The sequence below is a fragment of the Hylobates moloch genome, unplaced genomic scaffold, assembly GCF_009828535.3.
Source record: "Hylobates moloch isolate HMO894 unplaced genomic scaffold, HMol_V3 SCAFFOLD_5, whole genome shotgun sequence".
Lineage (NCBI taxonomy): Eukaryota > Metazoa > Chordata > Mammalia > Primates > Hylobatidae > Hylobates > Hylobates moloch.
The window spans coordinates 151,289,448-151,306,678 of record NW_026652280.1 but is presented as its reverse complement, the minus strand read 5'-3'; the positions used below and the strand labels follow the sequence as shown (position 1 = coordinate 151,306,678).

Sequence of the window (17,231 nt, the reverse complement as noted above, 5' to 3'; positions counted from 1 at the left end):
TATTTTACTTTGTTACATGGAAAGGAATCCTCCATTTTAGGATGCACATAAAATGCTAGCCTATATTGATGACATTGCCTTAACACTTTTTTTTTTTAAGTAATTTTACAGGGTAGTTAACCTGTAAAAGAAACAGTGGATAAACTTGGAAAATGCTAATAGCAAAAACACTTCAGCCATGGCACATACAGCCAGAAACCAATGATATCCTTCAAAACTATAGAAATTAGCAGTGTTTTGTGTTTATTACTGAAGCAGGATTCCACATTCAAGCCAGAAATTGTCATTCAACAGAAAAAATCAGGTCAAAACAATCAACCACATAATGCAGCAAGACAAAAGGATGTGCTCATGTGAAGAAAAACAAAAACAATAAATAACCAAACTTTTATTTCCTTGAATATAATATTGATGGCAAGACTGCTAAGAGGTCATCCCTGTATTTAGTTTAGATAAAGGCTTCCAGCATAGAACACTGTTAAGAAGTAACTGTCAGGAGCTATGCAGAAGTGATGAGAGACAAATACTATAAAAACTAGAAAAGCAGGTTTCAATTTCCTATAGACTTTATTACACATTATTATGTTATGAGACAAATGCAGATAATTCTTAATTTATCAAATTTCTGAGCTTAATTATTTCAACAAAAATATTTGACCCTCACCAGACAAACAGATAACTCTAAATCTACTCTGAAAATCTAATCAATTGAGAAGTATTACCTATTTGGAGACTATGTATTGTATCAAAGACAAAGCTCCTATTCTCACAGAACATATGGGGTCATTGGCAGCCAACCAATAATGAAGTAAATATTCTAATATTTGGGAAAATACTGAGAAAACTAATAAATTGTCCTGGACATTATTTATTCTTGCCTTTACAAAAGACTTACACATCCAAATGAGATTAGTTTAGAATAGAGGTTTTTAGTCCAGAAAATGTTCAAAGTCCAATACAGTCATGGCTAATCAGAGACTAGAGAACCTTTATAAAGGTAAGTAGGCTTGAAAACCCTTGGAAACTGTGCAGTCTTATTTTGAACTAGCATGTTTTAATCAAAGGTATGGAATTAATCAAGTATCAATTAAGAATCACTGGAATGCACCCTCATGCCAAATGATGACTAACATGCTATTTCCTACTATGATGACTCCTTGATTTGAGACAGATGGCATAAAAAAATACTGCTAGCTATACAATGAATTTTACTCTTCTGCCTCTGCTCTCTAAAGAAAAATCCTATTTTTTCACATAAGAAGCTCATGGAATCGAATGTTAGTTAAAGAAAAGATAGGGTAAGTACAACTGGGGGAAAGACAGTACCTCTAATTACATAGGAAATCCATGAAAGAATTAATCATCATAAGAGAAGAATCATTTTTCCAGTAGCCCCACTGCCATGAATGATATTTTCATGAGCCTCGGCCACCTTCTCCAATGGATATTGAGAACCTATTACAGGTTTCAACCAGCCAATTTCCATTCCAGCTTGAATGGCTGCTGCATATTGCTGAAATTCCTCCTAGGAAAAGGAAAAACAAATTTCTTTTTGTAGTGAACCATATGATTTAATTTTCAGAAGCATTAAAAATACTTCAGAATCTAAGTGTTATACCATGAAGAGTCTCTTACAAATGTGTGACTTTTGTCAACTTGTCTGGAACTACAGAAAAAGTAGTTCTCTACAGGGTAACTGTAAGTCCTATCTGCCTGAGACAGTGTTAGTGTACAAAATATCTATTGTCCTGAAATAATTACTAGTATCACATTTCTATCTCAAAAGGTATGCTTACTTGGATATAAATTATATTGTCACCCTAGTTGTCCTTCTGGTGACTAATCCTGACCAACTCCTCTAGTCATATAACTAAGTTTAACATCTACGCAAACTTTCAGTTTGCCTGAGTACGCAAACTGTACCAGCGTTTAAGTTACCAAAACCGGAAGTACTTCTTTTCCTACCTTGGTTGAGGAAAAGCAACTAACTCCAATTATACTCGACTCCTTTGCCATGGTGTCCCGTGGGTTTATTTCAATAGTACCTCTGTTGCCAACAACCTAATATGAAAAACAGCAAGTCTACAGTTAAAGATTATTGTAAAATAGTGTTAAATTGTGGTAAAACATTAAAGTGGTAAAAAAAAAAAAGAAAAGGAATACTTACTATCACTCGTCCTCCACGTGACAGAAGACTCAAGTCTTTACTAAGATTTACATTAGCTAACATTTCAATAATTACATCAATTCCTTTCTCACCAACATATTTCTATATAATAAAAGAGAAATGTAGAGTAAGATAGCAAGTGAAAAACTGTAAAATAGCTACCATCTGTACAAGATATTATAGAAATATGTTTCAAATGATATATAAATGCTACATCTTTGAGACTAATAATGTGAAATTTTAAACAATCTAATTATATAATTATGATGTAATTCCAAGGTACCAGCCAGAACATCTAAACTGATAAAGATTTGTACTAAATACATTGCTGTAGTGAAATAAAATTTGTGGGGGAATTTTCAGGTGCTAGACTCAACTTGAGCATAAAAGACTTTTCCTTAGCTGAAAATTTTCTATCTTTAAAATAAACTTTCATAAATAAACAACAAATCAAAAGCCCCAAATCCCCAGGGGGCTCCCATTTTTATTAATAAACAAAAAGCAAAAGAAAATATCATTAGCTGTTTGGTTTTGCATGATTTTTGTTGTTTTAGTGCATTTGGTTTTGTTCTAAATGGTTTACAATCTGACGCACTAATTCTTTTGGGCTCTTGCATGTTGGATGCTGGCTCTTACAAAAAGCTACACACATCTACATTATATTCATTTTATTTTAACACACACACACCAGTGAATCCCTGTGCCAGGGATTGCACTAGATACCAGGAATACAAAGACAAACATAGGGAGCTCAAAACAAACTAGTGAGAAAGACGGGAAATATTACAGTCATAGCCATAAGGTAATGGGCGAAGTAACACATTAGCAGAAATAAATCATAGAATACAGAGAAAAAAGGTTAAGGTTTGATTGCCTGCCATGGTCAGATAAAGTTCCACAGAGACGATGAACTGGGCCCTGAGGGATTAATAGGAGTTTCCCAAGCCCAAAGAAAGGAAGATGAGTAAGAGGAAGCTAGACCTGAGGCTGAGTCAGTCTGGACCAAAGAAACAGAAAAGCAAAGATGGAGGGGACTGAGAACACAAGGATTGAAATACAAGCGGAACTGAAGAACGTAATCAGGTAAGGGGGAGTGGTAGGGAGAGGAAGAGGTAGGAGAGAGAAGACTGTAAGTTGGGACAGATAGTGAAAATACAGTGAACGCCATGTTAAAAGACTTGGATTGTGTGGTTGTTGTTGTTTTGTTTTTTTCTTAGAGGTGTTTATTACTGCATGTGCAAGTGCAGTAGGGAACAGAGAGACAAAACAAAACTCTCCTCATAAAGCTTCCATTTTAGTTATTTCTGGAGATCTTTTTTAAGAGGGAGATGACAGCACAGATAAAAGGTGATATTAGCTCAGTTATTCATAACAGTCAAGGCTGGAGAAACTGAGGCCTAAACTAAGCTATGGTGGTGAGCAGAATAGAGATAAGGAAAGACATTTGAAAGGCATATCAGAGATGAAACTGATAAAATGAGGTAATCAACTTGCTGGGTGGGAGGGAGAATGATAATTAAAAGACAGGAAAAACAAATAAAATGAGGATTTCTGTCTTGGGCAACCAGATGAGTAGCAATGTCTAGCGGGTTGATGGCATCAAGGAAGTGAACTCAGGCCAAAGACAGTTTTGGAAATCAACAGCATATGGGTAGTAAAGGAGCCACAAGAGTATATGAGACTGATCAGCATGAAAGTGTAGCACCAGGGAAGATGAGAGACCAAGTGAAAACAACCTAAGGAATATGAATATTAAATAATATGAAGAGGAGGGAGATTGAAAGTGAAAAGTCAGGAAAGTAACAAGAGAACCTGTTTCAAAGAAATGTGGTCAGGGTCATATGCTCCTGAAAAATCAAACAAGATGAGGACTGAAAGAAGACCAGCAGACTGTTAAATAAGAGCTTCTCAGTGACCTCTGAGCAGCAGTATAAATACTTGGGCTATAAGGAAAACTGCAGTGAGAAGTGGTGGAAGGTAAGGAAGTAAAAGCAATAAATATTAGTTTTTCAAGAAGTTCTGTGGGAAAGAGGAGGAGAGAAAGGGAGGTGAGATAAAGGTTAAGAGAATGTTTTTGAGAAAGGGAGAGACTTAAGCAGAAGTCAGTGGAAGCTCCCAAGACCTCATGGTCTTAAAATTAGATTGTTGCTAAACAAAAACCATACTCTTAAAATAATGGGCCATTTTTCATCTTTGTGAATATTCTTCGATAATGGTATCAGCAGTGAGTGCTAGATCTTAGGTTCCCCAGACGTATAATAAAGGAGTGCTTTTGCTCGGCTTTTTGGCAAGATGATTGCCAAAAAGGTAATAAACTCTCACTCCTACTTTTTCCTTCATTTGTAATGATCTAGTTTACACAGTACTCAATATTTGGGAAATTCTAATCTCCCTAACATGAGGAAGTGGTTGAGGATTAGCAAAGCAATAAGTGTTTAGCAAATTGCTACTACAGTACAAGCGAAGAACTTCAGAATCTGCTTGAATTCTGTTAAATGCAGCAACTAACTAAATGCCACCTCACCATTTCAGATGCAGTAGTGATTATTCCTCCAAAGCATCCAGCTAACAAATGAACTTTATTCCCTGGGCCACACAGATCCAGTTTGTAATTTACGGATATCTCACCTTCCATGGAGAATTCACATCAGTAGAAATTATATTAAGAACACCTCACAGCTGCAAATACAAAGCTGCAGCTTTACTTAAAATGTTATTTGCATTAAAAAATCAATTTTTCTAGCTATAAGAGTCTAGAGAAGCTATATTCTATTTAATACACATAAACAATACAAAAATCATAGTGAAGGTTTAAAACTTAGACATCTCTGTTTTTTAAATAAAGTTTTAAAACACGCATAAAAACTCATCTAGGCACTGAAAAAAGGAAGCAAACAGCTTTAAAGGAGTAGTTGGTTAAAAACGTATTAAAAAACCACGCAAGTCTCCAAGGAACAAAGTTTGACATTTGTAAAACAGTGGAAATTTTTACCTTAATTTTATCAATATAATTCACTTCTCTGTGATTGAACACTTCATGGGCTCCATTTTGCAAAACAATCTTTTGTCCTTCCCCAGTACCAGCAGTGCCCAAAACCTTTAGGCCATAAGCTCTAGCCATTTGGCATGCTGCTAATCCAACCTGAAAAACAAATATAACCCAAGAGTTATATATTCTCTACATTCCTGTAAACACTTACATACAATGAACTTAAGATTCCTATAGGACCCACCCTACCTTTAAGGAACTTAAGAGGGTAAATGAAGAAATAAGAAAAACAGCTAACTTTAATTGGGCGTTAAAATATTCCAGGAACCATACTAAATAATTTCTACATATTGTTTTATTTTATCCTCACAACGACCCTATAAAGTAGATACTATTATTGTCCCTATTCTACAGCTAAGAAAGTTGAAGCTTCAAATTATAAGTAATTTGGCCAAGTCATATGCAGAGATGGAAACAGGAGCTAGACCAGTCTGACTGCAGAACTTGAGTTTTTAACCACTGCATCAAGATGTTTGCAGGGTTTAAAGATGATCAGAACTTGCTCTCTGACTTCTCTGCACATACGAAATTCTAAATAACAAATGTAAGGCCTCTACCATTTAAGTAGAAGAGACAGGTATATGGGTAAATTAACTAATTCATCCATATGGTGAATGTTCATGAAGTGTTTATGATGTGCTAGACACGGTACTTAATGTGAGAAATAAACTTACATTCTAAGGGTGGAGGAAGATAATAGTCATATGAATGAATAAAATAAATACAGGAAATAAAAGTGCTAAGAAAAAAATAAGACTGGCTGTTGGGTTAAAGAGATAGGAATAGGGGTTATTTAGGTCATCAGGAAGGGCCACTCTGAAAAAATGAGACCTGAAAAAAAGTGAGGAACAAGCCACGAGAACATCCGGTCAGCCACGCGGAGGATGCCGCGGGCATGGTGAATGGCCATGGCTAACCTGGTGAGGTGGGAATGCAGTTGGGGTCAAAGAACAGAAAGAGGGGCAGTGTGGCTCAGGGAGGGGCATGTGTGAAAGGGTCGAAGACGAGGCCAGAAAGGCCGAGTCACACAGGATCTGAGGGGTGAAGGTAGAGGCTTCTGAGCATATTAAAAACTATGCAGAATCACTGGAGAGCTTAAGCCAGGAAATGATCTGCTTGACTCAGGCTTTAAAAAGGTCGCTCCAATTACACGTGAGGCACAAAGAAGGTGGCGAGGAAAATGGGAGGAGGAAGATCAGTTTGCAGCTGTTAGAACAGTCTAGATAAGAGATGAAGCTGGCTTGAACAAAGGTGGTGGCACTGGAAAAAACAAATTCAGATACAGTTTAGAGGTAAGCTAATGGGACTTTCTCACAGATTGAATGGGGAGATGAGGAAAAGAGAAAAATATAGGATGTCTCCTATGTCTTTGGCCAGATTAACTGGGTAGAGTAACTGAGAAGACTGGAGAGCACTAAGAGTGTGAAAATCTCCAGATTTCACTTTGCCAAGTGTGGTGGTGCACGCCTATACTCCCAGCTATGTGGGAGGCTGAGGCGGGAAGATCGCTTGGGCCCAAGAGTTTGAGGAGTTTGAGATGGCAGTGATCGTGCCACCGCACTCCAGCCTGGGCAATGGAGCAAGACCCTGTCTCTAAAATTAAAAGAATCACTTGGAACATGCTGAGCTGCACAGTGCTCATCTACTTACAGGCGAAGATGTGCAGCAATCCACTGAATATGAGTATGGACTCAAAAGAGTTCAACTGGAGATACATATTAGAGATTCAATATCTTACGGATGGTATTTAAAGCCAAAGGATTAGGTGGAACGTGGTGGCTCATGTCTGTAATCCCAGTACTTCAGGAGGCTGAGGCGGGTGGATCACCTGGGGTCAGGAATTCGAGACCAGCCTGGGCAACCTGGCAAAATCCCAGCCTCCCAAAGTGTTGGGATTGTAAGAAATCACCAGAATACCAGATAAATATGCTTAGTATAAAAGAGAAATCAAAGTAATTTAAGAATATAGACAAAAGAGCAATTATTTAAATAACAATACTAGGAAATATGTCTGATTAGATGACAAATGATGGTACAAATAAGTGTCACAAACATTTAGAGCAGAGTTTCCCAAACTTGGCACTATTGACATTTTGGGCCAGATAATTATTTGCTGTGGGAGACTATCCCATGTATTGAAGGATATCTACCCTCTAGATGCCAGAACCCCTTCCCCAAGTTGTGACAACCAAATATGTCTTCAGACATTGCCAAATGTCCCAGAGCGGAAGGAGAAATGATGCAGAATCACCCGCTACTCATAACCAGTGATTTACAGGGAGGACCAGGTTGGGCAAGAAAAGAATTAAGATGAAAAATAATGATAGAAACAGATTAAAGTTGTAACAGACTTCCAGGCCTGAAATGGACCTTAAAGATTGTATGGCACATGGGAATAACGAGGCTGGACTCAGCCAGGTTATGAGAGGAATTTAACTGAAACAAACAAATACACGGAACCCACTGTCTGATGGAGGAAAGAGATATCCAATTAGATAAAACACAATCCACTATGGGGTGGGCACAATTGATTTTCTATTTTAATTTTCAAATCTAAATAAAAGACCTCTAATAAAACCACACTTTAAAAAGCTAACGTAACTACATCTCCTTATGTTCTAACTGCTTTAAAAGGGCATTCAATAGCTCTTTTAAAAAGGCACTGTTTATTGTATTCTTATTGACAATTATACCAGCAATACTCCTTTGACAGATTATGCACCATTATGTGTCAACTATTTTTCTTCTACTTATTTTGCTAACACTAAAATAGGGCACTCCCCACCAACATATCTGGGTAATAGCTGTGTTCATAAATTCCACACCATTTTAAAAACACAACATAATCCCAAAGGAATTTGAATTAAATGAGGACAGAAAGTACAAACAGAAGTAAGGCAAAACCCAGTACTGTTTCCCTCTCATAGGACAGGGAGGATCAGAAGCGCTTCACACACCAGGTCACCAGCCTATCCCTGCCAGCCGAGGATTTAACAAACTCAGCCAGCTCAGAGAACAGTGTGGATTTTACCTTAAAAAAAAAAAAAAAAAAAAAAAAAAAAATCATGGTGAAGCAACCGGTCTTTTTACAAGAGGGTAAAGGGAATGTAAAGAGATTTTCTTTAAACTCTTCTCTCCCCTTCCTACTTAAATCTTTCCCTTCTGCACAGAGCACGAAGTTTGCTCTCTGAAAGCCAAGGTAATTTAAATAAATGTATGTATTTGACAGACCCTTTAGTTATTTAGGGTTAAATTTAATTTAACCCAAAAATAGCCTCTTCAGTGAAGTTAAACAATGGGAGTTTTGGACAAGGTATATCTGTCATATTTTCTCAAGCCCCATAAAGACAATCCTGGTGTTTTTTAATAAATTGTTTGATCCGGTGAAATCCTTTAGAACTGATCTATTTGAAGTGCAGGAAGCTAGGTGTGAAACCTCATGATTCATCTACCTAAAGAAACAGAGACAAAAAGGACTGAAATTACCTGGGCACTTTCAAAGGTAAATTCACATTTTCAGGATACCACTCATTATTCAGGGGACAATGTGCCATTTAATAGGTTACTTCTTTCTATCCACCTTCCAGAATACACAGTGCTCTGAAAGGGTTAACAGCCTCCTCAAAGTAAGCATCTAGCCCCCCAGGCCTTTTATTTTTAAAATGCAAAATCTTACCTCCAAAATTTCCAAAGCATCCACTGATACAGTTCATGTGGATTTCTTGTTAAATTCTAACTGCAGAGCTCTAACTTTTCCCTCTAAGCCCCTGAGAGGCAGATTGGCAGCTAGTTTCTTGAAGAGGTTTCTGACAGCCGTGCGTTGGGTGATTTCACTGAAGGGCTTATTTTAAGTTCTGAGTCCTCTTCCCCCATTCCCCCACATTAGCATTTTCAGCCATGGGTTGTGGTGTTAAGGACAGGGCTGTATACGTGCACTCCATGGATGTCATCAAAGCGCAGCAGGGAAGCAGCGGAAGGGAGATAGAAAGAGCTAAGAATTCACAGTGTGGCTTTACCATGCTGTCTGGGGCAACATAGGTAAGCTTTAATGAGCCTTACTTTCCTTATCTAAGGGAATATGGAATTAATATCAACCTTAAAGAACTGTTTAAAATTCTAAATAAATATTTGTATAACAGATGCTACTTGAAGGTAAAAACAAGGCCACTTTATCTTAGTCCACACCCAATACCGGTGGAAAATCTAACATATTTTTGAAGGAGTGCTCTGTGGAGTTTATTAACCAAGAAATGCTAAACTAATGACAAAACATCACCTTTGGAAGACCAAAATCAAAAGTTTTACTACATAAACAAAAAAAGCACCTTTGACTATATTTATAAATCTGACTTTTAAAAATGACCAAAGGAACTATACTGTGAAACCCATAAACCCAAGCTTGTTTCAAAATACATTAAAAAAAAAATACTTACTCCTCCACTCGCCCCATGAACCAGAACACTTTCTCCAGCTTTCACACGGGCACTGCAAAAGAAAGTGTAAGTTACATCACCTTATTTTTTGAAGCTAATTAATCTCGGGTGTTTTCATCATCTTACGGAATTTCTACCCTTAGTCTGGCTAACACTTACACAAAGAGCAAATGCAACCTGACATACAGCCCCAAATATTCCCTAAGCTCCACAGAATAAACAAAGCCTTCAATTCATTTATTCCTTGAACAAATATTTATTGGGAGTCTTCATGTCCCAGGCACTATGCTGCTGGACACTGGGATTACTATGTGGTGCTACTTCTGAGTGGCTACAGTCCTTGCGGGTCATGAAGTGAAACTGCTGAGCCTGGAGGATCTGGAATCTCTCATTCCCATATATCCCCACAGAAAGGGCCTCAAAGCAGGTTTATTATAGAGCTAGGTCTTTATTCTGTGGTCTAGAGTAATGTCCAAATAAACACAGTAGCTTTTTTTTTTTGCCCAAGGAAAGAAAGTAATTTTTCTTCTCCATGTCTCTGAACGTCAGGTTGCACCAGCCTTGTACTCTCATTTCAGGGAGCAATGCTGAGTCATCAAAGGTCAAAGAGCAGGAAATGCAATAAATCCTAACACAAAGATTCCCATGTCAACCCCTAAAATGTCCAGATTGTCTGGTGAAATGGCATTTTTTTTTTTTTTTAATTCTGGTTCACATGACTACTTTTCTAATATATACTGAAAAGAAGGGACATGCAGCAAGGCATGAGGGGATGCCTCACTATTCCAGATGGACAGTGGCAATGTCACAAGCCAGCAGATGCTGTGAGATCCAGATCTGACTCTCAGGAAGGATCTCTTACTTCCTCGAACAATGTGGGGTAGCCACACTGCAGAGACATTATGGAACATTATGCTCCATCTGGGAAAGAGAACAGTAACCAGAGTCCTGCTCCCAGCTGTGCACCAAGAGCTGAGAAGTAGCAACAATGAGCAATAAGTGAAGCTTTCTCCCACACTCTTGCTTGGAGCTAAAGGGACTGAGGACGATATGTTAAAGTAAAACATAAACATAAGGGGATAGGATGACTACTGTTAAACTATGGGATATGAAATACCTCCCAACGAAATTTTTCAAAAATTCTTATAAGATGCCCCTCAAACACTAAAGACACTTTCTCATAAATTCCTGGGCCTGAGGTAAGGGGAGAAAAAGCAGGCAAATCCCCTCCTGAATCCTTGTGCAGAGTCGCTGTGACAGTTAATTTTATGTGTCAAGTTGACTGGGCCAAGGAAGCCGATATTTGTTCCAACATTACTCTGGATGTTTCTGTAAGTGTTGTTTTGTTTTGTTTTTTTTTTAATGAGATCAACACTGGAATAGCTGGATTTTGAGTAAAGCAGATGACCCTCTAGAATGTGGGTGGGCCTCATCCAATCAGTTGAAGGCTTTTGTTCTCAAAGACTGACCTCCGATGAGCAAGAGTAAATTCAGCCAGCAAACTTTCTATGGACTTAAACTGCACCTCTTCCTTGTGTCTCCAGTCTGCTGGCCCACGGCAACAGATTTTAGACACACCAGTCCTCCACAATTTCATGGGTCAACTCTTTAAAATCAATCAATCTGTGTGCGTGTGTGTGTGTGTGTGTGTGTGTGTACAGTGACAGATTCTTAAGGAATTTATATAGAGATAAATGATAGATTAGATCAAATAGATAGATGATTGACTGATTGATAGACAAACAGACAGACACACATCCTGTTGTTTGTTTCTCTGGAGAACGCTGACTAATACAGTCATCTTCCCTGGCGCTCATGGCACTTGGCCTGGCCTTCCATGCTGCTGTCCCTTACCATCTTCTACTCACTGAAGACTAAGACCTGGCACATAGGCTTTCTCTCCCACCCCAAATCCAGCTCCAGTCAAGGAGATTCTGCATTACCCAGAAAGAAAATCAAGCACCACAGTTCCTGAATTTTCCTCCACTTATAGCCACTCTCTCCCAGGGCTTAACTACCAGCAACCATTCTCCCTGAGAAATATCAGATGCCAATAACCGATATTATGACAGTAATCTATCCTAATTCTGAAAACCCATATTCTCTCAAAATCTGTCTTCAACTTTGCAGATATTACTGACTCTCGATAGCTCCATTTCTGCCCACTTGCTGCTCCAGGCCTTCCTTCCGTCCCTACTCAGCCTGGATGCCATAGATTGCCCAGCCTCCTCTCCCTGCAGCCCCCATGCTCTCATTTCTTTTGCCCCATTCAATTGTGCCACCAACATTCCAGCCCTGGATTAATGTTCAAATCTAGCTTCCTTGATACTCTATCCAAAGGGCTATTATAGAAAAAAAATCACATGACCATGCATTTTGGTGCCACTTCAGCTCTGATTCTTAAAATATCACTTTTTGCCTCCTACTTAATTGTGAAAAGTGAGGCAATCACATACAAGTACCTTCAACACTCCACCTCCCTACCCATAAATGTTTCCATAATTATATCATCTTTACCCCTTCTAGGTTTTACGGATGAGCTGTCCTTTCCATACTGGAAGCCAATCTCTCTACCTATGTCCTAAGTCCTTTCCATCTTGCCTTATGCAGATCTTGTTCCATCTGTAAATATGTTCAAGTCTTGTCTATCCTTAAAAAAAAAAAAAAATCCCTTTTTTTCCACATACTCTCCTCAAGTAACCTACTCTCTCTTCCTTGCCTCCCCTATTTTTAAAAGAATAGTTTCCATTCAAGGAATTGATTTCATCTTCCTTCCTCAATCCACTCAATCAAGCTCTTCCCGCCATTCTATTGAAAAGGAACTCACCAATGTCACCAATGACCTCTTAATTGCTGGGCCCAACTGTTATTTTTTTCTGAACAGACCTCTGTTGCATCTGACAGCTGGCCTCCCTCCTTAGTAGCAGTATCAATTGCCATGCCTAAGGCTGCCAGCAGTGATTGCGCACTTACCCCGTGCCAGCCCTGTACTAAGAACTTTATACAGATTACCTCCAGGTAATTCTTACCACACCCTAGCAGGTAGGTGCTGTCATTATCTATGTTTCTCAAATCAGTAAACTGACCCTGAGATGTTTAAGTAACTTAACCAAGGTCACACAACTAGTACTATGTGAAGACATTGACCCAGGCCGTTCTGTCTTCAAAGCCCATGCATTCACTGGATGCTTAAGGAATACCATGACCTCTAGATTCTGCCAGTCATGGAATCCTTTCGGTCTCTTACGACTCTATCCTTTTTCTCTGACTACATTCTTAAATGGTGATGTTCACGAGGGCTCTATTCTCACTCCAGTGTTCTCACTCCCTGAGGAATTTCAACCACTTTTCACCTTGTCAATTCTTACCTACCTGCTACTATCCCCAAATTTGTATCTCCAGTCTTCAAGCTTCCGGCTTTTTTATCCAATAGGCTACTGAACTTCTCCATTAGGATGTGTCTATCAGAATTTCAAATCAAAACTGAATGCAGCTTCCCTTTGAAACTTTTTCCTTCTTTTCTTTGTCACAGCTAAACATGACCCAAGCTAGAAAGCTAGACTACACTTCAGTTCTTCCTCATTCTCTACCTGAAATCACCAAATATCCCTGATTTTACCCCCACTAAATAGTTATTCTTTCCTCTCTACTTACTTCTTCTACCAGAACCCTTGTTCTGGCCCATAAGGATTTTGTCTAGTGGAGACTCCTATAAGATGCTCTTATCTCTCTCTCCATTCCTATCCTCAAATCCATCCCACACACAACAGATAAGTGATCTCAATAAAACATAAATATGACAATAACAGTCTCCTGAATAAAGCATTTCATTACTTCCAATCCTTTACAGAGCAATGGATGAGCTCTATAATCTGTCTTTTACAACCTGAATTCTATCTATTTGACGACAGCTAACATTTATTGAGAGATTACTCTGTTCCAACTTTATTCTTTGCTACTCTTTCTCTTGAAATCTCCTCTCTAACAGAATCAGTTTCTATAGCTGTTCCCACACACCATATTGTTCTTCCCCATACTATTCCCATTGTCTAGAATGTCCTCTCTCCTTCTAGTTACTCTTCCTGAGGTGAATTCCCTCTGATGCTTTTCAAATACTTAGTAGATGGAATTAAACTATAGATTCTCAGGCACCAGCTATGGAAACTGACCAGAGGGTCTGGAGTAGGGCCCAATAGTGTACTACTAAATTGTTGCCTAGATGATTCTAACGGATAACAAGATTTTTGAACCATGGCTTTAAAATAATCTAAGTCTAGCCGGGCGCGGTGGCTCACGCTTGTAATCCCAGCACTTTGGGAGGCCGAGGCGGGTGGATCACGAGGTCAGGAGATCGAGACCACGGTGAAACCCCGTCTCTACTAAAAATACAAAAAATTAGCCGGGCATGGCAGTGGGCGCCTGTAGTCCCAGCTACTCGGAGAGGCTGAGGCAGGAGAATGGCGTGAACCCGGGAGGCGGAGCTTGCAGTGAGCCGAGATTGCGCCACTGCACTCCAGCCTGGGTGACAGAGTGAGACTCCGTCTCAAAAAAAAAAAAAATAATAATAATAATAATAATAATAATCTAAGTCTTACACCTTGCCAGGAAGCCCTACCTCATCACCACAGGCACATGCCTTCTGAGTCTATATATCCCTATGCACATCTCTACCACTGTACTTTCCACATTATATATAAATATGATCACTCTTATGTCATTTCCCTTACTAGACTATGAGCATCTTGAAGACAGTGTTTGCTCTTCCTTGTATCCCCAGTGATTAGCACAATTCCCCAAATTCACAGTTTCCATTATATAAATGTTTAATGGTAAGTAACTGGTAACCAAATATGATGAACAGATGGATGGACAGACAGCTAGAGGGCAGGCAGTTAACACTGCCCTCTTTTGGCATTGGCCATAAAATTGACAGTGTGTTATTACCTGTGGATCAGAGCTCGATAAGCAGTAAAATATGGGATACCGATGGCAGCTCCTTGTTTAAAGTCCAGTTTTTCAGGTAGTTTGTAAACAGTGTCGTCTGCTGCAAGAGCGTACTCTGCATAGCCCCCAGAGATCGTGCTGCTAGTGAAAACTCTGTCACCTTTCTACAGGAAGAGACAAATGAATAAATACAGGAGGACTAAACATATTACATCAAAATAGGTATAATCCTTTATAACAAGAAATAAGTGAGTACTTATATATTGTCCTCTATAGGGTCTCATATAAATAATTTTTTTTTTTTTTTTTTTTTGAGACAGAGTCTTGCTCTGTCACCCAGGCTGGAATGCAATGGCATGATCTCAGCTCACTGCAACCTCCGCCTCCCCGGTTCAAGCAATGCTCCTGCCTCAGCCTCCTGAGTAGCTAGGAATACAGGCACACACCACCATGCCCGGCTAATTTTTGTATTTTTAGTAGAGACGGGGTTTCACCATGTTGGTCAGGCTACTCTTGAACTCCTGACCTCGTGATCTGCCCACCTCGGCCTCCCAAAGTGCTGGGATTACAGGTGTGAGCCACCGTGCCCAGCCATAAATCATTTTAAAATACTGAACATTTAAAAATATTTATTAATGGGAACCAATGGGAAGAAAATCTAAGGAAAACAGAAAAAATATAAGAAAAGGAAGGATAAACTTCCTTGAATGGCATCATGATGATGTTGATGGCTCAGTCCATGAAGAGCTTGCTATGCCAGGCACTGCATTAAGTGTCTCTGGAGTGTTATCTAATTTCATCTTCACAACAGCCAGTGAGATGGGCATGTATTGTCTCTACTTTAGAGCAATCCCCACTACACAGATGAGGAAACTGAGGAACAAAGAAGTTCAATAATTTCCTCAGATCAAGCAGCTAGTAAATAGCAGTCAATATAAACTGTTCTTTTTGCCCAAAATGCTAGGGAGAAGAAACAAATAAAATATGAAGTTTCTTCTGCACACCAAACACCTACTCTAAATCCCGTCCATGAGTTTCCTCACCCCTGCATTGCCATTATTTCTCATGCAAACACCCAAAGGCAGAAAACCATACTAGGACCCTGAGAGCAGGATGACCCAGGACAGCCTTCTTCTTGTCACGGCACCAGAAACACAGTAAAGTCTCAACAAATGTCTGTTGGACCTCACTATTAAAAAGTAGATGCAGGACTCAGGGTGAAGTAATGCCCTAGCCAGGCATTATTGGTCCAGTATGTAATTTGCACATTAGGGAAAATTAGACTGCCCACCGTAACCACCTACCTTAACTCCTCCTTCTTAGAAAAAAGTAAATATTCCCTAGAATAGGCAAATTATTAAGGTAATGATTGCTCAGTATACTTTAATTGAAATCTGAAAATGTAGAAATGCTATCTGATAGGATAAAAACAAAAAAGATTCAAAAGCCATCCAAGAGTCAAAGACAAGTACCACCACTTAATATGGCTGCCTAGAAATGTCAAATATGATAAAGATTAATCCTGTTTTTACAGCTAAAAAACCTGTTGAATTGATTTCAATATAATTCAAACATTTACTGCGAATATACTACATAGAAAGCATTATTTCAAGTTATGTGAGGGACATCAATACCACTGTCCCCAACCTCAAGCATCCTAGACTCTGGGAGGAGAGAAAAGCAAAGGATAGAAATAATTATAAAAAGCAAGGCAAACATGATGAGCCACTGAAGATAGGTACAAGAAAAAGAAAGAAATTACTTCTAAGTAGAGGAAATTAGGAATAGCTTCATTGAGAAGCTAACAATTGAGGTAAGTCTTGAAGAACAGGAAAAGATGTTGAAAACTAGAATGGGGAAGAGTCATTACACGTGAAGGAAACAAAGTTGGCCAAATGATAGGGACAGGAATAAATGCCAAGAAATTAGCAGCATTTATTACCAATGAGTAAGCAGACTAATGTGTGGTATGTAACTGTTTCAGGAGATAAAATGAAAAGAAATTGAAGCTAAAGTGTAAAATCCTTTGAATCCATGTTTATAAGTTTCAATGTAATTCTGTCAATTAGAAGAACCAATATGAACACAAACACAGAGATGAGAGAGCATGGGATGTGCAGGAAGGACAAACGATTCACTACTGAAGAATAAACTACACTGTGAGGAGTGGGAGGTAAGACTGGAAAGATAGATGGGAAAGAGCATGAAACAGTCTTATTTCATAACAATAAGGAATTTTAAGAGTCTCCCTGAAGTCTACAAGACATGGATGCAAGAATGAAAACAGAGACGTAAAACAATCAGAATTAAATTCTATAAAATGATTCATTCTAGAGTAAGGATGAATTCCAGGGAAAAAAGAAAGTTAAGTGTCTATTATAGAAATCCAGGTCAGGGGTACAGTTAAGCAGGTAAGATAGCCTGAACTAAACCACTGGCAGTGGAAATGGAAAGGAGAGAGAAAACAGTTCTAGTAAGGGAAAGCGAGGAGTAATCCTCAAATCCCAGAAGTCACCAAGACAGTCACACAAGAGAGGCCCTATCTGCAGTGAGAAAAGATAAGCTAGTTTTAGACACATTTTGGAAGAGATTTCTGGAGGCTGACCATGTGAGTCTAGTGTCTCCAACAGAACTCTCT

General features: G+C 38.9%; 1 protein-coding gene across 2 annotated transcripts in view; it reads right to left on the bottom strand.

Annotated features, from left to right (window-relative positions):
- Positions 1–222: 222 nt before the first annotated feature.
- The window catches only part of CRYZ (crystallin zeta), a 28,299-nt gene continuing 11,290 nt past the window's right edge, over positions 223–17,231 (bottom strand). The window contains exons 4-9 of one of the 2 annotated variants that reach the window (XM_032155567.2): positions 14,594–14,757; positions 9,650–9,701; positions 5,160–5,309; positions 2,168–2,269; positions 1,966–2,061; positions 223–1,525 (exon numbers count right to left, since the gene is read on the bottom strand). In XM_032155567.2, coding sequence (XP_032011458.1) covers positions 1,364–1,525; positions 1,966–2,061; positions 2,168–2,269; positions 5,160–5,309; positions 9,650–9,701; positions 14,594–14,757 — 726 coding nt within the window. In that variant the 3' untranslated portion in view covers positions 223–1,363. The remainder of the gene's footprint in view (positions 1,526–1,965; positions 2,062–2,167; positions 2,270–5,159; positions 5,310–9,649; positions 9,702–14,593; positions 14,758–17,231) is intronic. The other variant, XM_032155568.3, reaches the window with a different exon arrangement.